At 40.5% G+C, this 21237-nt stretch overlaps 1 protein-coding gene across 4 annotated transcripts in view; it reads left to right on the plus strand.

Annotated features, from left to right (window-relative positions):
• LOC109917118 (low-density lipoprotein receptor-related protein 2-like) overlaps positions 1-21237 on the plus strand; it is a 99279-nt gene that overhangs the window by 37211 nt on the left and 40831 nt on the right. For all 4 annotated transcript variants that reach the window (XM_048594569.1, XM_048594587.1, XM_048594576.1 and 1 more), the window contains exons 26-41: positions 529-669; positions 3375-3500; positions 6130-6252; positions 7330-7701; positions 10580-10699; positions 10782-10904; positions 13175-13291; positions 13372-13497; positions 14589-14760; positions 15039-15263; positions 16757-16875; positions 16959-17098; positions 17747-17888; positions 18943-19089; positions 19605-19727; positions 20428-20550. In XM_048594569.1, the coding sequence (XP_048450526.1) occupies positions 529-669; positions 3375-3500; positions 6130-6252; positions 7330-7701; positions 10580-10699; positions 10782-10904; positions 13175-13291; positions 13372-13497; positions 14589-14760; positions 15039-15263; positions 16757-16875; positions 16959-17098; positions 17747-17888; positions 18943-19089; positions 19605-19727; positions 20428-20550 (2439 nt within the window). The remainder of the gene's footprint in view (positions 1-528; positions 670-3374; positions 3501-6129; positions 6253-7329; positions 7702-10579; positions 10700-10781; positions 10905-13174; positions 13292-13371; positions 13498-14588; positions 14761-15038; positions 15264-16756; positions 16876-16958; positions 17099-17746; positions 17889-18942; positions 19090-19604; positions 19728-20427; positions 20551-21237) is intronic.

Genomic DNA, 21237 nt, shown 5'->3' on the forward strand with positions numbered 1-21237 from the left:
AGTATTGACCCTGTATTTGCTGCTTTCTCACTGTATAACTATAAGATCATCAATAACAAGATCAAGTTTAGTCAATGCTGTAGTTATAAACTAGTCCAGTATTTGCTGTTCAGAACTTGTGTATCTACTGAATCTAATGCATATTAAAAGCATTGCATTTGCTGGATGTCTGAAAATAAATTGCTGGAGATGCTCAGCAGGTCTAGCAGGATCTGTGGAGAGATCACCCAAAATAGTCCAGTGACCTTTCAAACCCTTCAGTTCTGAAGGGTCACTGGACCCAAAACATCAACTTTGCTTTTTATCAACAGATGCTGCCAGACTTGGCAGAGTTTCTCCTTTTTGTTTGCTTCTAGTTCATTAATGTTTGTCTTCTACAGCTGCCATGTTTTTAATTGTCAATGTATAATTAGTTGCTAGTCTAATTCCAATGCAAAATAACTATCTAATAGACTAAAATTTTGAGCCAGCCTCATGTTATGGCCATTAATGTTCCAATTACTAAATTGAAAGTCTTGGTCTCAACAGGCAAAAACTGGTGCACTGAGGAACTGGAAAATGGAGGCTGTAAATACCTCTGCCTGCCTGGTCCACAGATTGGTCAATTGCCAAAGTACACCTGTGTATGTCCATCTGGAATGAAACTAAAAGATGGACTGTGTGAACTGGGTAAATATTGTTTGAAGTAAATTACTTAAGCTAGAATTGAAAGTGAGATTCCCACTGAATAGTGGGAAGGGAAGTGCTAAGGATGATGGTCTGTCCTTTATTCCTCTGCAGACTAAGTGAGCAAAAACTAGTCAAATGGAATATGATGTGGGGAAATGTTATGGCAGGAGGAAGCAGAGCTGACTATTTAAATTGTGGAAGGCTGCAGAAAGCTACAGGGATTTGGGAATTGTGCATAAAACAAAGCTAGCCTCAAAGTTGAGGGTAATAAAGGCAGATGGAACTTTGGCTTTGGAGCCTCTTTAAATGAGGCTCCAATCAGAACACTGTGAAAAGCTTTGGTCCCTTCTCTTTTAATAGACTTACTGGCAGTCAGTCCAAGGACTGAGAAACATTACTTAGGCCAAGGGGAGGAAAACTGACTAAGGATACACCAACTCACCACCAAGAGACACTTCAATTATCACTGATCTCAATACACATGGACAAAGGACACTAATTCAACTGGGACAATACATCTGTAATAACACAGGCCAAACATACCTACCAGCGAATTCCTGGAGGCCTGGCATTCTGCCAGAACACCATTAACAAACACATTGATCTGGACATCATACAAACCACTGGAGAAGGGAAAAAACTAGAAGTAATACCAACCACCCCAGCAAATAGAGGCATATAAATAACCAGCAGGACAGAACACCAGCACTTCACTGGAGGTGCACTGACTGTTACCTAGCAGGTGGCATAATCTGCAAACGCTCAGTGAACAAGTCTACAAGATGATTCATCTGTTAGAACTTGCAGGATTCTTGAGGGAATTGATGGGATATGTGGGAAGGGTTTTCCCCTCTTGCAGGAGAATTGAATGCCATGGGGACACTTATCAAAGGGTCACCCACTTGAGACCTAATGAATTTCTGGAGGATGATAAATCTGGAATTCCTCACCACAGAAGGCTAGAGGTTGGGTTGCTGACATTAATGTCAGACTTTCAATCAGCCTGGCATTGTAAAGTTGGGGGAGAAAGGCAGAAAAGCTGCAGATTCAGATCAGCTGCTCACTGGATCAGTCTCAGTAGGCTGAATGGCCACCTCCTACATACAATCTTGAAGTTAAAAAAATTTAGATTTGTGATTGGCTTTTTTAAGTTCCACTCTGTACAGAGATAGCAAGAGCTGCAGATGCTGGAGTCATCATGTGTGGAGCTGGATGAACACAACAGGCCAGGCAGCATCAGGAGTAGGAAAGCTGATGTTTTGGGTCAGGACCCTTCAGAACTGGGGAGGGGGAAAGGGGCTGGGGAAGGTTGGTTGGATGATAGATGAGTACAGGTAAGGTGGTGGGGATTGGTCAGTGAGGTGGGAGGAGCAGATGGGTGGAGTGAAGGTGGACACCTTGTGTCGGGTTGAGGAGAGGAGGGTGGGTTGGTTATGGGATGAGGCCAGCATGGGGAGACTTTGAAAAATTTGTTTTCTGCTCAGGCAGAATGAGGTGTTGCTCCTCCAGTTTGTGGGTGGTGTCATTGTGACACTGGAGGAGGCCCAGGAAGGAACTCCCACCCAGGGAGTGGGAGTTAAAATGGCTTGTGACCAGAAGCTGTTGTCATCTGTCATGTATAGCGCAGATGCTCTACAAAACTGTCTCTGAGCCTCTGCTTGGCCTCACTGGCCTCCTCTACATCAGAGTAAAGGATGCAATAGACCACATGGGTTGACCTGCACATCCAACCACAGTCTAATGTGGAAGGTTTTCTTTGTGCCTGGAATGGAGGTGAGGGAGGACATGTAGCACTTCCTGCTGTTGCAGGGAAAGGTGCCAGGGTAGTGGAGATAATGGGGAGTGTTCTCAAACTATTCACAACCTCATTACTACTGCTGACCTCCCAACCACAGCCTGTTTTTAATCTGTCTCAAAATCTACCAACCTGTGTCCCACAGTCCCAGTTGACCCACTTAATGCCCCCACCCCCAAACTCCGAATGACATGTCCATCCTGGGCTGCCTCCAGTGTCTTATGACACTACCTGGAAATTGGAGGAGCAGCACCTCCTATTCAGCCTTGGGAGCCTGCAACCCAATGGTCTCAACATGGACTGTACCAGTTTCAACATCTCCCCACCCCCTTGGCCTCATTCCCAAGACCAACCCTCCCTCTCATCCCTGCCTCCTTGACCTGACACAACCTGTCTGTTTTCTGTCCCACCTATCTAAATTGCTTTATAGATGAGCCTACTGTAAATTTCTACCAATAGTTTCAAACTAGGCAACAAACCGGGATTAACCCTCATGCCTTTTATTTCAGTCAGCATCCGCTCTGGGCTTCTGGCTTAGGTAATTATCCCTCTTTACAATTTCTCCAGCTAAGTAAGCTGATCTGCTATTTTATAAACTCAACCCTTCCACTTGTGACTCTATATTGACCTGCTTTTTGTGTATTCAGTTGATCATTAAAATCCAGCATTTTACCTTTTGACAATCTACCAATACTAAAACTGGTTTAACAAATTTCAAACAAGACACTTGCAAAATCACACCATTGATAGCAAGTCCTGAGTTTGAGGGCAGTGTGCTTTAAGAGGCAAGACCAAGGAAGTGGGGGAGCATTGGAAGGTTCAGTTTTTAAGGTTTTTTGACTTGGCTGTACATCTCAAATCAGCAGTACACCACTGTAGCTCATCTGAACAGATGGTTTCCTCTTCCCAGGTGGTAATACTACCTGTCGAGTGTCAGATTTCATCTGTCATGATGGACAATGTGTGCCCAGTAAATGGCAGTGTGATGGTGTTGCCGATTGTGAAGATGGATCTGACGAAGCCTCTGACATTTGCTGTAAGTATCTTGCACTTAATTGTGCATTGTGATTCCTGCACCACTTGGATGTTGACACCTTCAGTTGTGAAGGTCAAACACTAGAGTAATAAGCATAGAAACAGGTCCTTCAGCCCAAACTGGTCCATGGTGCTAACTCAGCTAGCTCCAATTGACTGCATTTTGTCCATATCCTTCTAAACCCTTCCCATCTACGTACTTGCCTCACTACTTTCTCTGGCAGCCCATTCCATACATACACAACTCCCTGCATGAAGTTGCCCCTCAGGTCTTCATTAAACCTCCCACCTCCCCCACCTCACCTTTAAACTTATGTCCTCTAGCTTTCAATTCCCTGGGGGGGAAAAAGACCTCTTTCATTATCTATGCCCCTCATGACTTGCACACCTCAGTGATGTCACCTGTCTCCTACATTCCAAGGTGGGGGGAAGAAAGTCCTATCCTGGCCAACGTCCATAACTCAGGCCTACTAGGCCTGGCAACATTCTCAAATCTATGCGCACTTTCCAGTTTGACAGCCTTTCCTACAATAGGGTAGCTAAACCTGTACACAATATTCCAGGTGCAGCCTCACCAACATCTCAGGCAACTATAACATAACTCAAGGCCTTGACTGATCAATGCCAGCATGCTATATGCCTTCACCACCCTGTCCACCTGTGGTGTTTTTGCTTTCAGCAAACTAGTACTGTACTCTTGCACTCCTCAGGGCCTTCCCATTTTACTGCACAAGTCCTACCTTGGTTTGACTTTCCAAAGTGCAACACCTTGCGCTTATCTGTATTGAATTGCATTTGGCAATCCTCAGCCCACTTTCCCCATCTGATCAAGATCCCTCAAACTTTTCACTTGTGTTCCTAGCTATCAACAGTACCTCCTAATTGCATGTCATCTGCAAACTTGGTAATCATGCCTTGTACATTCACATCCAGATCATTGAAAATAACAAGGTCCCAGGACCAATCCCTGTGGCACACCACTAGTCACAGGCCTCCAGTCCAAGAAATAACATTCAACCATCGCCCCCGCATCCTAACATCAAGCCAATTTTAAATCCAATTAGCTCTCCCTGGATCACGTGACCTAACAATTGACTAGCCTGCCAGGTGGGACCTTGTCAAAGGCTTAAGTCCATAAACAACATGCACTGCCCTACCCTCATCTATCCTCTTGGTGACCTCCTGAAACTCCAAGATTTGTCTGACAGACTTTCCATGCACACATCCATATTGATTATACCTAATCAAATCTTGGTTGATCCTTGTTCGTTGATCCCGTCCCTTGTTATCCTCCAATAACATGCATACCACTGTCAGGCTCTCTGGCTTGTCTTTGCTATCTCTTTTAAACAATGGAACAATTAGCCATGTTCCAGTCTTACGGAACTTCAGCTAAAGATGAAGCAAAAATCTCTAAGGACCTCTGCATACTAATTAGATTTAATACATCTTTGAATTTAGAGTCAGCTGTACAGCATAGAAACAGACCATTTGGTCCAAATCATCCATGCCAATCAGATATCCTAAATTAATTTAGTACACTTGCCAGTATTTGGCCCATATCCCTCTAAGCCCTTTCTTTTCATGCACCCATTCAGATGCATTTTAAATGTTGCAATTGTACCAGTCTCCACCTCTCTCTCTCTCTCTCTCTCTGTTCATTCCGTACACGCACCACCCTCTGCATTTTCTTTTCCTTTTCCTTTTTAAAAAAAAAAAAAAAAGCTTTTTAGGTCCCTTTTTAAATCTTCCCCTTTTTTTACCTTAAGTATATGCCCTCCAGTTTTGGACTCCTACCTTGGAAAAAGACTGACAATTCACCCCCCCCCATCCACATACTGGTTTTCTCAATTGTTTTCAATTCACTGCATCTGACTTTAAATTTTACACACTGGTCTGCTTCAATCTTGATTTATACAAACTTCTTAGCAAATTTAGCTTCCTTTTTAGATGTCACTTTTTTAAATTGCTTTCATGGCTAATGTTAGCTGTTCCTTTTTCAATACTTTTTCAAAAGTGCTTATAGATTGTCCATAGTTTCAATTTACCAGTACACAATTGAAAGTAGAAATAACTGGTGGCATCTGTATTACAGTGAAATCTTAACTTTTTAATCTGTAGGGTTATCCTTAAATCATAGCTAATAAATCTCAACTGAATTAAAATTAACTGTCTTATTTCAATAATAGGTGGAAAGATGGATGCAAAAATGATTTTGCTATTTAAAAATGTACCTCTAGCTTGCTTTTTTAAAAAAAGCAAGAAGCTGGCTGCACTTGCACACTGGCCAATTTCCCTGCCATTATGAAGTTGATGGAAACAAACAGAACATGCTCAGCATTCTAAAACATTGATTTACTATCGCCTGTTTTGTCAACAAAGCACCAGTTACACTGGTTCACTGCTGTTTGGTACAATTTCCGTTCCACTTCAAAGTTACATGATTTCTCCACGTGCTGCTTTTTCCTTGAATGACATACCAATCGCATTCTGATAAACCTGTCCTAAAAATGCATATTGTATACTCATTGCCCCACCATAGGGCCAATCTTTTGTATTGGTGTGCCTATTGGTTTTTCTGAAGTTATGGTAACTGTTCTTTAAAATTGGTCTTAATATTATTCTTTTAGACATGAATATCTGTCACATGAATGAAATTAGCTGTGGCCCTGGCTCCTCTCAGTGTATTCCTGCAAACTGGCAATGTGATGGAGAAAAGGATTGTAGTACTGGCAGTGATGAAGCAAATTGTGGTAGGTCAAACTCAACATGACAGATTTTAAATTTGTATCCACACTGAGTGAGTGAATACTGCAACACAATGGGGGGGGTGGGGAAAGAGAATTCAAGGCTATACATGTGCATTGTCTAGAGTAGATCTGTTTGAAAAGGTTTCTTTAAAATTAAATTGGAATAAACCTAATCTCCCTCTCTCGGAAATGTTTCGGCTGAAATCTACACTTGCCGTCTCAGCAACTAATTTACTTCAACACCTAACTTGTGATCTCAATCCTCCTTTCCTAACTCTGATATCCTTGACTGACTCCATACTTTCACTAGGGAAAAATTCACTGACCCTCAGTTTCACATTGTGCCCAAGGGCAAGTCAAGACAATACTCCAAGTACTAGCTTGCCACCACCTCTTTCTAACCAGTGCTGCTCACCTACTGACCCACTACCTGGTGCAGGATCTGGCAGTCTGGGTTTGGTTCCCTGTTAAACTGCAGGGAACTTGTTTAGTGCATCATCACTGGTGTGCAGAATATTTGGCTGCCTCTGCAGATTTTGCTGCCAATTAACCAGTGCTCTCCATCTTGAGGAAACAGCTGAAATGACCTTACCCTGGATCCAGGGCTAGTTTGTTCCAAATGCCACTCTGGGATGGCAGCATGGAAACAATTTCTTCTTCCCATGTCCCTTGCTCTAACAGACAAACTTCTTCCCATTCCAAAAATGATCACGCATAACTTCAGGCAGTGAAATGAGCTGTCAGCCACACAAGCTTTGAGCTTGATGTTTGCACACTGAGCATCTCTCTTCTTGTTCTCCTCCTGTTCACTCACTGGTCCTGCAGGTTATCAAACAATTGGTACTGTCATCACCTAGGTTGAGGAAAGCCAGGAATTGTTTTGTAGATTGTATGGAAGAGGAGATGCTATGATTTAAGAATTGGAATTCGGATAGCTTGTGTACAAACTACTAGCTAAACTTAACAGTCCTTGTAAGGAATCTTGGGTCCAATGTGTTACAATATCCAAATTTTGGTCTATTAGGATACCCAATGTTTTTAAGTCAGTTTAATGCACTTTTTTCCTCTTCCCCCTCCTAGGTAACCTTACTTGCAGTCCAGGAGAGTTTACTTGCTCCAGTGGTAGATGTGTTTCCAGAGCCTTTGTCTGCAATGGGGAAGATGACTGCAGTGATGGAAGTGACGAAAGAAACTGTGCTCCAGCTATCTGTCACCCACATGAGTTTCATTGCAATAATTCCAAGTGTATTCCCTTGGATTGGGTGTGTGATGGCCATGCTGACTGTGGTGACCAGTCTGATGAATCTCCAGACCGCTGTAGGCACAACATTCTTCCCCCTGTGACTTGCTCCCCTGATGATATTCAGTGCCATTCTGGTGAATGCATTCACAGTAGATGGTTTTGTGATGGTGATACCGACTGTAAAGATGGAAGTGATGAAATTAATTGTCGTAAGTTATTAGCTTTATGCTTCATGGTTTTTTGGCCAGTTGTGACCACCTTTCTGTGGAAAAATGTAACCCATCTCCAGCCACCATGAAAAATTGTAGATAATTACTAACTGAAGGGGGTTGCAACTTGAACTAACTTTCTTGTTCTTCCACTTTTTTGTGGTCAAGCCATTTCCCCCGCAGAGTCACCAACATGCTTCCCTCTTTCACAAGTTTACATGGTACTATCATCTTTTATGATCTGGTCAGTTTTTGCTGATTTTTGGCTCTGGCTTTTTCCAATGCCATGGTAAATGAGTTGGTTAATTTAGATTTATTAGAATGAAGCATTTTTCCTATCAACAACTGTTGAAGTTTCAATGAATTTTATCTAAACTAAATCTAGCTCATATCAATGTATAATGCATTAGTTTCTCTCGTACAACTAAATTTTCCATGTCTAATTTTATCCCATTGACTGACCAGGTTTAGAAATACAAATCCTTGCAAACATTGTTGCATTGGGCATTTCCTCTGCCTCAACTCAACTGAATTTTTTGCTTAAGATGCGCATTGATCCTGACAGCTCTATATTCAATTATACTTGAATAATGGCACAGATTCACCTTACCAGTTGGAACTTGGCACCATGTATACAGCACTTCCAATATCTGTCTTGGATGAAGCACCTGTATAGTGTAGGAGCCTAAACTTGAGTTTTTCCAGTACTGTCACATGATTGGGCTGTTAATTGGCTCATTTCTTGCCTAACTGGAGAGCTTAAAGGTATGCATCAACATCCTCAGCTCTGCCAAATCATATGGCATTTAACTTGAGGCCCAGTATGGCAAAGAAAACAGGTTTCTGTAGATCAATGTTTGATTCTCCAATCTGAGACTTTTTTGTTTAAACAAAAAAAGTGGAAGTGCTTTACAAAAATTTTAAATCCTTTAAATGTTAATATTGCATCAGGCCTTAGGATATAGCCCATTTGTATTAGAAGTAATTCTGCAAGTACAGCTTGTCAAATGAGTTGTAGAACATAGAACAGCACAGTACAGGCCCTTTGGCCCACAATGTTGTGCCAAACTTTTACCCTAATCTTGAGGTCTATCTAACCCCCCCCACCTTGTACTATATCCATATACCTAGCTAATAGCCACTTAAATGCCCCTAATGAGGCCAACTCCATTACCCTCTCCTCCAATGCATTCTACACCCTGACCACTGAGTAAAGAATCTACCTCCAGTCACTAAAACTATGCCCCCTTGTAATAGCTACCTCCACCCTAGGAAAAAGTCTCTGGCTGTCCACTCTATCTATCTATACCTTTTTTGATCACTCTGTACACCTCTATCAAGTCACCTCACATTCTTCATTCAAAAGAAAAAAGCCCTAGCGCACCCAACCTTTCCTTGTAAGACCTTCCGTCCATTCCAGGCAACATTCCTGGTAAATCTCCTCTGCACCTTTTTTCCAACACATCCACATCTTTCCCATAACAAGGTGACACAATACTCCAGATGTGGCCAAACCAGGCTTTTGTATAGCTGGAGCATAACTTCACAGCTCTTGAACTCAATCCCTCTATTAATGAAAGCTAACACACCACATGCCTTAACAACTCTATCCTCCTGGGTGGCAACTTTCAGGGAACTGTGGACATGAACCTCAAGATCCCACTGCTCCACACTGCCAAGAATCTTTCTGTTAACCCTGTATTCTGCTTTCAAGTTTCTTTTTCAAAATGTATCACCTCTCTCTCTTGTTAGGGTTAACTCCATCTGCCACTTCTCAGCCCAGCTCTGCATCCTATCAATGTCCCTTTGTAACCTAGAACAGCCCTCCGCACTGTCCACAACTTGACCCACCTTCGTATCATCTGCGAATTTACTAATCCACCCTTCCACTCTACATCCAAATCACTTACAAAAATCCCAAATAGAGGACCCAGAACAGATCCTTGTAGTACACCACTCATAACTGAGCACCATGTTGAATATTTTCCATCCACTAACACCCTTTGTCTTCTAAGGGTCAGTCAATTCTGAATCCAGTCTGCCACATTTTCCCCTGATCCCATGCCTCCTTACTTACTTTCTGCATGAGCCTACCATGAGGAACCTTATCAAATGCCCTACTTCAATCCATGTATACCACATCCACTGTTCTACCTTCATCCACGTGTTTGGTCACCTCTTCAAAGAATTCAATAAGATTTGTGAGGCATGATCTAGCCTGCACAAATCCATGCTGACTATCAAATCAAACTGTGCCTTTCCAAGTGATCATAAATCCTATCTCTCGGAGCCCTTTCCAATAATTTGCCCACCACTGATGTAATTTCTGGGGTTATCCCTATTTCCTTTAACAAGGAATGTCATTCCGCCCCTCCAATCTTCTGGCACTATACCCATGGATAGTGAGGACAAAAGATCATTGCCAAAGGCCCTACAATCTCTTCCCTTACTTCCTGTAAAATCCTTGGATAAATCCCATCAGGCCCAGGGGACTTGTCTATCTTCAAGTTCCTCAATTCCTAGTACATGTTCCTTACTAACATTGACCTCCTCTAGCCTAACAGCCTGTTTCACACTGTCCTCTACAACTAGGTCCCTCAGTTGTGAATACTGAAGAAAAGTATTCAAGGACCCCTCCTATCTCTTTTTAGGCTCCATGCATTTTGAAAGTTCCTTGTGCATATGGGGGGGGTGCATCTTCAATTGATATCATCTAGGTCAGAATAGCTTCTGAAAACTTCAGAATGAATCTCACTCAAGTATAGTTTGGTAATTCACTCCAATGCATTGAAGTAACAAACTTGGGCAAATCAATATTTATATTGGAAAATATTTCGGTACAAATAAACACTACATTGTTTCTATTTTGGTTTTTTAGCTCCTCTAATATGTAAGCCAGATACTTTCCAATGTGATGGAACTTGTCTTCCTGGAAACATAAAGTGTGATGGAGTTTGGGACTGTACTGATGGAAGTGATGAGGTCAATTGTGAGAGTGGTAGGTTTATAGCATTGTTGTTTTATCAAAATCAAAATTTTAGGTTTCAGATCTCTTACTGTTTTTTTTCCTCTTCTCTAAGCATTAGAATGTACAGGACCCAATGACTTCAAATGCCAAAGTGGTGAATGTATAAACATATCTTTAGTGTGTAACCAACATCAAGACTGCAAGGACTGGAGTGATGAACCCATTAAAGGATGCAGTAAGTGTTTAACTGGTATATAGTCCTGAATTCACCTTTTTTAGAATTCAGGTTTGGTGATCATTAATTACTAATTTGAGTTAACTATTGTTTACATCAGCTGCCTTCCTTGGTTCTAAGTCTAAGTCTTGTATCTGTACAAATTTTGAACTTTAGTAAATGGTTTACAATCAAGGTGTGTAAATGACTAAAATGTGGTAGTCAGTTTACACACTACAAGAAGTAATGACCAGAATCTGTTTAAAATACTTATTTGGTGAACAGTTAGCCAGTACTCTGGGGGAATTCCTCTGCTTGTGAAAGTAATGCTATAGGATATCATGCACAGATCATATTGGCACTAATCAAGGCTTGAACCTCCCCAAACAGCTTGGCTATTTGTTCCTTGAGCAAACCTGCTGGGTACCAAATTGGGTTTATTTTTGGAATTGTTGACTAGTTCAGAATTGTCTGCTGTACTAGTGTCTTTTGACTCTGCTCAGAAGTAGGCTGATGCTGCAGATGCACCTGCTTGATTTTTGCAAGCACACTTGTTGCACTTTCCTGTCTACGAATTTCTTGTTTTCAACTAGAACAAGTCAAAGGGAAAGGGTTTGTGTTTGCCCAAAAAGTTTGAGCAAATGAAGTGGCTTGGAAATTTAACTGATAACTATCTTCAGTAGCTAAATGCCTTGTCTGAAATATTTAGCATGCAAATGAAGCATTCAGGTGCTGAAGTAGTAATTTAAACCTTTTCAAGTTAAAATTACAACCTCCTAAGACTACTCCTGGGTTTGCATTATTGAGACTTGAATAAGCAAGCAGTGAAAGTCCTTCAGTATGAAATTTTATTTTAAAAACCCCCTTTTTTCAAAGAAGCCCCACTTTAAATCCTTCATGGCATGAAGGCATTACCTATTCCTAGTTCACCATGAGGATGAACATTTGTCAGCTCAAACCTGGATATTGTCCATGTTTTACTACTCTTTGGGCATTTATTACTTCATCTGACTTGGATATGGTGCCTCCTAGAATGATTCTCTTGTCCATTCTTGAACCTGCTGTCCCTCTTGCTCCCCCAGTCTACCCTCTCGTCAGTAATCTCAGCAGGTTTGGCAGCATCTGAAGAAAAGTCAGTTAATATTTCAGGCCCTGAGGAAAGGTCACTGGACCTGAAACACTTTAACTCTGATTTTTCTTCCCAGATGCTGTCAGACCTGCTGAGCTTTTCCAGCACCTTCTGTTTTTTGTTGCAGATCATGGCATCTGAAGTTCTTCTAGCTTTTATGGAATATTAATCTCAAGTTAGGCTTGTCCTGATTTTTGTTTACCAGAAATGCCTTGGCATCAGCTGCTGCAGAAAGCTGACCACAGTGTATCTGTAGTGGAACAGTTCAGCTAGGTCTATAGCAGGTACTGGAGCACATCAATGTACTATTGCCAGAATACTGACTGGGCTCAGTCTTTGCATATCCAGTGTCATCACCCCTTTTTCAATCACTGGAGTGAAGCAAATTTTTGCTGAAGACTGCTTTTGATGGTATTTGAGTCATCCATTTATCTTTTTAGCTGGTGAAAATTGTTGCAAATGCTTTAGTTTTTTGCACTGTGCTGGGCTGCCCCATCTTTATGGATGAATAACTTTTGGATTCTCCTCCTGCTTTAGTATCTTAATTGTCTACCACCATCTGTGACTGGACTGCAGTGTTAGATTTTGATTGGTTCTTCATGTGGTCACTTAGTCTGCTGAGTGTACATGTGCATCAACAGCACAAGCAGTGTGTATTTATAACATTAGGTTGACATATCTAATTTTTTTTGGGTATGGCTGGTCCTGCTGTGACACCATTCTACATTTTTTATTGACCAGTGTTAATCCCTGAAATTCTAATTTTCAGATTCAGTATGGGAAATCAAAGTTGAGTAATTAAAGCTGTACATGTATACCTGTCCTTGACTTGGATTGAAGTTTCTCAGATGTATGTTTTTGGCAATGCTATTTTAACCAACCTGAGCTTCTTTTGAAGAAAAGGCCAGTGTATAATGCTGTCCCTGGGTTGCTTAAATTGCATGTGGATGCTCTTCTATAAACCTATTTGTGCTTTTGATTCTTAAGATCTGAATTAAAATATGACTTTAATTGCCTAATTAAGCAAGCTGTACCTCCCTAGAACACTGGAACTTGGATTTTCTTGTTATAATAGTCAAAATCCTTAAACTTTAGCCAATGTAACATGGATTAAGGTTGTACTGGGAAGCTGAGAAGTTGATGTCTGGATTTCTTTTTTTAGATGTGAATGAATGTTTACTGAATAATGGGGGCTGCTCTCACAACTGCACCGATCTTATTATTGGTTACAAATGTGGATGCCCTGCAGGCTTTCATCTGTCAGCCAGGACTTGCATAGGTAATTTCCAAAAACTAGCTGATGTAAAATGGGTCACCTTCAAATATTGAAGCAAAACTGATTTAAACTTTTTTGTCCAGATGTTGATGAATGTCAAACTCCTGAAGCCTGCAGTCAAATTTGCATCAATTTGGAAGGTAGCTACAAGTGTGAATGTCACCAAGGATATCATATGGATCCAGCTAATGGGGTTTGCAAGGCAGTTGGCAAGTATCACTTACCTACTTGAACTTTAAAATATCGCAACTCTCTTGATGCTAGGAGTTACTTTGACCAACCCAAATTTCTGCCGTTTTTTAAAGCTTTATCCTTGGCATCTGCAAACTTCACCCTGTACCCAGCTAAGTGAACACAGATTCAATGTGAAAATGTGTAAACTGTCATTTCTGAGGTACCTTGTTAATGATTTGTGATCTAGAGACATTGGCCTCCTTTCTCTAATATAAATTCATAACTTCTGTGCAGTTGGTAGTTATTGAAACATGGGACACTAGAATTTGAGCAAGAATAGGTTAACTTGGTTTCTTAGTTCTGTTCTCATTCTTTTAAGATTGCTGCTCCTAGTGGAGATCACACCACCTCCTTTTCCTGTGTTCCTTAACAATACTAAATCAAATTGCTCACTTGCTCTCTGCTATCTCATACACTTAACAGAATAGAGTAAGTGATAGTGTCAAAGGGGGCCATTTGGGCCCTTGTCTTGAGTGCTCATTTGAAGAGCCAGTATCACCTACAAAAAAGTTTCCACTTTACCTAGCCTTATGCACTTCTTAAAATCCAATGTGCTCTAATGCCTTGGTGTTTTCTTTTTAAACCTGCCTCCATCCCCCAGCGCACAGTACATTCCATTCCCTAATGACTCAGTCTTTGAAAGCTTATGTCCTTTTTTTCCTGTGCCCTCTGGTTACTGACCCTTCCTTTTTTTTTGAGGTTGCAGGTCCCCCTGCCAGCAACCCACCAACCCAGACTGGCTTTTTTTTTTTCTTTTCTGCAATCAGAACTTCTCTAACAGTCTCAGTTTCAACCTATCAACTAATATTACTCCTCCCTGGAACCATTTGTAAAATGCTTGTGCACGGTGTCCAACACATCCTACTTGAAATGTGGCTCCCAGACTCTGTAAGCAGTATTTCAGCTGAAACCCTATTCAGCTGCTTTTTGTTCAAGGCCTGATTTTGTTGTATAACACTTCTTTTTTTTGTTCACATTTTGTCTTTAGGATCTACCATTGTTGACTATTTCTAAATATGTTGCATTAGTGTTTTGCCTCTTTTAACCTGTTTCTTAATGTCCATAGGGGAAGAACCATATTTGATCTTCACTAACCGGCATGACATTCGGAAACTAGGACTGCATCATCATGAATACACTCCAGTAGCTGTGCAGTTGAGAAATGCTGTAGCATTGGATGCTGATGTCGCTGAACAAAGAATTTACTGGGCTGATGTGGGTCACCAGGCAATTTTCAGGTAAAGTACTGCACAAGAATTTAAAACTTGGAGTATTTGAGTTAAAAACAGTTCTGGATTTTAAAAGGCTTGTTTTAATTTGCTGCAGCAATTAATAATTGGTGCTCTGAAGATTGATTTTTGGATTCTATGGTAACATTGCAAATACCAGTTCCTTGCCATAAGCTGTTTGAGGTTTTTATATTGGCAAGCTTTTATTATCAAAATCTTAGTTTCATTTTGCTATTGTGTAAAATGAAATGACACAAAGGTAAATAATCACTTATCATCCTGTTTAGTATGTCCATTAATAAATGGAAAGACCAAGCTGGTAAATCTGTGGTGGTTGGAGATCTAGACATCCCTGTGGGAATTGCTGTTGACTGGATTTACAAACACATCTACTGGACTGATCGTGGTACTAAAACTATATCTATCGCAATGCTTGATGGAACCAAAAGAACTGTTCTGTTTAACACAGACCTAAAAGAGCCAGCTTCTATAGAAGTTGATCCACTATCTGGGTACAGTATTTAACTTTAATTCTGACTTGCTTGTTGGCACTGGTGTCAAAAATTTGGTACAAAAGGCACAATTTTTATGGTAATCATGGTAAATGCTAATCTATCAAACTAGTTCAATGTTTGAAGTAGACATTCAAACTTCATGTAAGCATAAAGAAGCTGGCTACATTGCTGTGAAACTGAAGAATTGGAATGGGAAGTGGTACAGTTGGGTATAACAAACATGGAGAATCTATATTGACTTTCAAGACACCAGCTTCCATAAGCCAGTAGTTGAGTTGGGTATGTTTTAATGTAATTCCTATGAGGTATAGGAACAGAATTAGGCTATTCAGCCCACTTGAGTCTGCTCTACTTTTTTTTTTTTCCTCTTTGGGTCATGGCTGATGTGTTCCTCGACTCCCATTCTCCTGTTTTCTCCCTATAACCCCTGTGTCCACATTACTCATCAAGAACTATCTGTCTTAAACATATTCAATGACTTAGGCTCCAAATGGCAATAAATTTCCCAGATTAACCAGCCTCTGGCAGAAGAAATTCCCCTTTCCCTTCTAAAGGGTTGCCTCTTCACCTGAGGCTGTGCCTTTTCAGGCCCTAGTCTGTCCACTAGCAGAAACATCTCCACATCCAGGCCCCTTAGCATTCTGTTGCACTAAATTCCCATGCTGCAAGTACAGACCCAGAGTATTCAACCATTCCTTGTCCCTGGGATCATTCTTGTAAACCTGCTCTGATCCCTTCCAAAGCCAGCTTATCCTTCCTCTTTAGATACAGTGCCCAAAACTACTCAGTATTCCAATCTAGTTGTACTGGAGCCTTGTACAGCCTCAACAGTATGTGTTTTCTGTGCTTGTTAGCCTTCAATGGGCTAGAATACATTACACTTTGCCTTCCTGCATGTCAACACTTTAAGAGTTTTGAGAATAGAGAGCCTCTATTTTCCTATCAAGTGCCTAAACGCTTTCTTTATACTTAGTATGCCATCTGGCACTACTCTTCAATTCTCTCCTAGCCTGTCCATCCTTCTGCAGCCTACCTGCTTCAACACTGTCCCTCCACCTATCTCTTTGTCTCTCATAAAGTTGGGCTTTTGAGGTTGTTTACATCCTCCTAAACTGGCTCGTGCAAAGAATTTTTGTGCATCAAATGGAACTAAACTACTATTCTTTAGTCACCTGGGTCAAAATCCCGAACTCCCTTCACCTCCATTGTGTATGGTTCACAACTTTGAAGGAAATTAGGAAGGGGCCATAAATGGTCTAACTCGCAATACCCACATTCCATGAAGAATTAAGTCCACTGGGGAATGTTCATATTCAGCCAGAAATGGATGTCTAGCCCAAATAATTCTATAACATATTTGTATTAACTCATTGTGTTACAATCAAACTTGAATTGCTTTTTGTTAGCAAGCAGATTGTTGTACATAAACAACAATGTTAAACCCCAATATATGGTTCTGTTTCTTCTAACTTTTTTGTCTCTTTTTTAAGATTTGTTTACTGGTCAGACTGTGGTGACCCAGCCAAAATAGAAAAATCAGGAATGAATGGTATGGGTCGACAGCTCCTAGTTAGTGGAGGGATTCAGCAGCCAAATGGAATTGCACTTGGTTAGTAATAACTCCTCCTGATACATCTTTTTCAGTCCCTTCTATATCAAAACTTGAACAGATTTTATTTTGCTTGCCTTCAGATCTAGTGAAAAGTCGCCTCTATTGGATTGATTCAAAGCTGCACATGTTGTCAAGTATTGATCTCAATGGTCAAGATAGAAGGGTAGTGCTGCAGTCCAAAGAATTCCTTGCTCATTCGTCTGCAGTTTCCATATTTCAGGTGAGATGAAGTGTTTAAAAGTACAAGTATTTTTAAACACAACATGCTGCCTCAGTTGTCTTTTAATTTTGAACTTGAGTAACTAGTATGCCTGTTGGTTGAATCTCTACCTTTTGTGGTCTCCTATCCAGAAAAGTAATGCCATAACATGAAGCACAACACGTTTACTTAGATCCAAAAATAAGGTGTTGTAATTAGAATGCAGCAGTAGTGAAGGATTTCATTTTTACCTGGGATATGCACAAAAGCACAGCAGTTGCTTGACACTTAGAAACCCACAAGAAGTAATATCCTATTTCAAAATATTTTGACCCTGTCTCTTTAGTTTCAGATTAACTGACATCTGCAGTTCCTCCTTGTTTCAGTTCCACACCGTGTTCAGTTGGATGCCACATGTCTCTCAGCCATTATTCCCTATTATCTGTACATACGACTCTTGTCAGTTTTTGTGGGATTCTGCTGATGCTCCAGTTCATCATGCTTTTGAAGATCATGATCTTAAATGTTTTTTTAAAAAAAAAAAAACCAACTGCAGAAGGGATTCAGCTTTGCCCCTATTGCCCATTAACTTGGTATAGTGCTGGAGGGGAGAGAAGAGTCACCCAGGGACAAATTTAGTTTAATGAGTGGAAATGATTTCTGTTCCAGGATAGTGTCTTCTGGATTGATGAGGAAAACGAAGCTATTCACGAAGCCAACAAGTTCACTGGAGAAAATCTTGTAACTTTGGTTTCTAATCTGAATGGACCTAAAGATGTCATTATTTATCATGAGTTGATGCAGCCCTCGGGTAAGCTTTGGCTGTCTTATACAGCCAAAATGAGTTTTGGGTGAAAGCTATTTTAATAGCAGTTGTCATTCCCTAATATCCTGGATATTTTGGCTCTTCTGTTGACATTAATTTTGTCAAGCTTAACCAGTTTCCCCAAGAATAAATCCATCGTGGGGTAGGAAGAATAGACGTTGGTATTTGCCTATTGGTTTGAGTGCTACTTCAGAATTTGTGGAGTGAATGCTCCAGTATCTCTCCAATGTAATTCAGTTGGAAATGGCTTCATAATGTTAGTACTGCAAAGTTATGAAACTCCTTACTTTCCTGCCGGCAGGAAAGAAGGCCATAAGCAGGAGCAGGCCATTTCAGCCCCAAGCCTGCTCCACTATTCAACAGGATCACTCTGATCTCGCACACCATATCGGCATTCTCCACAACTCTTGGCTCTGTCCTCCAGCCAAGAATCTCTGCCTCAAATATACACACACCGTCACAGCTCTGGAGAGTTTCAGACACTTAAACCCCTTGAAGAAATTACTACTTGGTCTTAAATTGACACCCCTTTTTATTGAGACTATATACCCTCTGGTCCCAGACTGCTTTCTCCACATGGGACGACATCTCAGCCTTTACCCTGTCCAGCACATTGAGAATCCTTTTTGTTTCAATGAGATCACTACCTCTCTCTACTCCAGTCAGTAGAGTCCCAACCTATTAACCTTTGCTGAAGACCATTGCCCTATGTTGGGGATTATGTGAATGAACTTGCCTCCAGTGTAATGATTCCCTCTTAAAAGGGGACCCAAAACTTGTGGCATAGTCGTAATGTGACTTGACAAGCAATCCAGACCCAGACTAATACTTTCAGAGCATGGGTTGAAATCTTTCTGCAGTAGCTGCTTAAACTTCAAGCTTCAGTTGAGTCCAGAATGTAAAGTTCATCAGTAATAATAGCTATCATTGCTGAACCCATCATCTGGTTCAGTTGTATCCTCTTAGGGGTATTCATTTGAGTTTGTAGTCCATATTGATTAACATTGTTCTATACCTTTTTTGAATTTTTCATCTGCAGGAAGGAACTGGTGTGATATACCTACTAAGAATAGAGGTTGTGAATACATGTGTGTGCCTGCTCCTCAAATTAGCAGCTCTTCCAGGAGATCTACCTGTATATGTCCACTTGGAATGATGTTAGAGGATGGGTGGTATTGTAAAACAGGTATATATGGGGTTTTATGGAATTTAAGTGCCCTTCTTTTTAAGTAAGAAATAAAACAGCTAATTATCTTGAGGCCTGGCAGATAAGTGACCATGGTGTAAATAGCTTGTGGTAAATGGAAATATTGGCTAATTCTGAAACCTAGTCAGTACTCATCTTATCCAAAATCATGTTCACAATCCAAAGACAGTTAATAGAATAAATTTAAATGTTGAAGCTCAGCAAGAAATTTTTGAACATACTTTACACAGGTCTTCAGTTTGCTCCTACTTGTGCTTGGGAGATCTGAATTTGTCTTGGTTGAAGTATTTGGCATTAACTTCAACCTGATGGTAGGATTTTTTATGGTCAATATCCTTAGTTTTACCATGGGTGGCAAAGAAAATTTATCTAGCAGAGAAATTTCTGTCAACTTGCCTGCTTGATCTGTTTGTCACTTGCTTCAGGTAGACCAGATACTTCAGTAGCACTTGTATTCTGTAAACTGTTTTAAGACTTTGGTTTATAATTACTAGGTAATGTGACCTGTAAGCCATCAGATTTTATGTGCCCAAGTGGGAAATGCATACCTGGCCGGTGGTTATGTGATGGTAATGCTGACTGTAAATATGGATCTGATGAAAGCCCTGAAATATGTCGTAAGTATCCACTTTCTGGATGGAATGGTGCACATGCATCACATACTAAAACATGCCTCTAATGGGAATATGTTGTACTGCTTGTAGCTCTTCTAGTTTTTCAAATTTTCTTTCCTTAAGCATTTACACTCAACCTTAATTTATCTGCACGAGCAGTGCAGAATTTGGAACACCTATGTAATATTACTATAGCAGGTGAGATACTACAGAGCTTTCGGATGAGTAGTTGAAAACTTTAAATTCAATATTTAGGTCACCTAAGCTGCATCAGATTGAGCTGTGTTGAATGGGGTTCCATTCCTTCCAGTATTTGCAAATTGAGCTGCTGGAAAATCTCAGTAGGTCTGGCAGCATCTGTGGAGGGAAAGCAGTTATTGTTCTAGGTCCAGTGACAACTACTGAGCTCTGATTTTTTCCTTCTAGAATTTTTCCAGCATCTGCAGTTTTTTTAATTGGAAGTTTATCTGTTTACTATAACAATTCAATCCGTATCTGTAGAAATGTAACCAGCAGTGCTGTATCTAATCTTGCTGGGTCTCTACCAAAAAGTTGACTTTGTAGATGGTGGGACTTTTTTAAATTAAAAAAAAAAAAAAAAATCTGCACCAGAAGTTTTGGCTTTAGCTGTGGTTTTTTGCTTTTTAAAATGTATCCTCTTTGATTTTCTAAATTCTTATGATCTGGTACTTTGATTTTTCAGATGTGAAAATGTGTGAAATCCATGAAATAAGCTGTGGACCTGGAACATCCCAATGTATTCCTGTCTCTTGGAGATGTGACGGTGAAAAGGACTGTGATAATGGTGGTGATGAGGAAGATTGTGGTAATGTCAATTTTAAAACACCTTGTGTCTGCACGAGGTAGACTGAGCAAAGGGAGTTTGGCTCCCATTTACATGATCTGTGCAAAGTACCTATGCTGTGGTGCCATTATCAAAATATTGAGCTGGGCATGAGCTATGTTTTGGGGAAAATAAGCAATGTGATCTACCCACCAGTAGATCTATTGGAATATAAAATAGTTTAATGTTAGTACTTTTTGTGGCGGGGAGAAAATTTTAACTGCAGGAGCAAACTGGATTGTAACCGAACAATTTTGCTGAAGTCTAGATATCATTCTGATTAAAACTACACTATTTACTCCATTGCTAGTATCTTTTGTGTGGTGCACAAATCTTAGTGCTCCAGGTGTGGTCAAATGATTTTTTTGGCAAAGCCAAAACATCAGTCTGTCAAGACTTCCTGTCTAAATCTTTTTGCTTTCTGAGTAAAAGATTTGTACAAGCTGGTTGCATTCCCTGGATTTTAAAAGCTTGAAAGTACTTCATGAAACTTGAGGTGGCAAGGGGTGGTAAATTTTCAGCTGGTTGCTCTTTCTAGGACAAAACTTGGATCTGGCTGAAACTTTAGGCTTTCAGAAGTGGAGGTAAATACCCCAAATGGCAGAGTTTTGAGATCTGCACCTGTCAATTTGGAGGTTATTTGCAAGAAAAAAAAGCTCTCAAAAATAT

The sequence above is a fragment of the Rhincodon typus genome, chromosome 3 (assembly GCF_021869965.1).
Source record: "Rhincodon typus isolate 14 chromosome 3, sRhiTyp1.1, whole genome shotgun sequence".
NCBI classification, from domain to species: Eukaryota; Metazoa; Chordata; class Chondrichthyes; order Orectolobiformes; family Rhincodontidae; genus Rhincodon; species Rhincodon typus.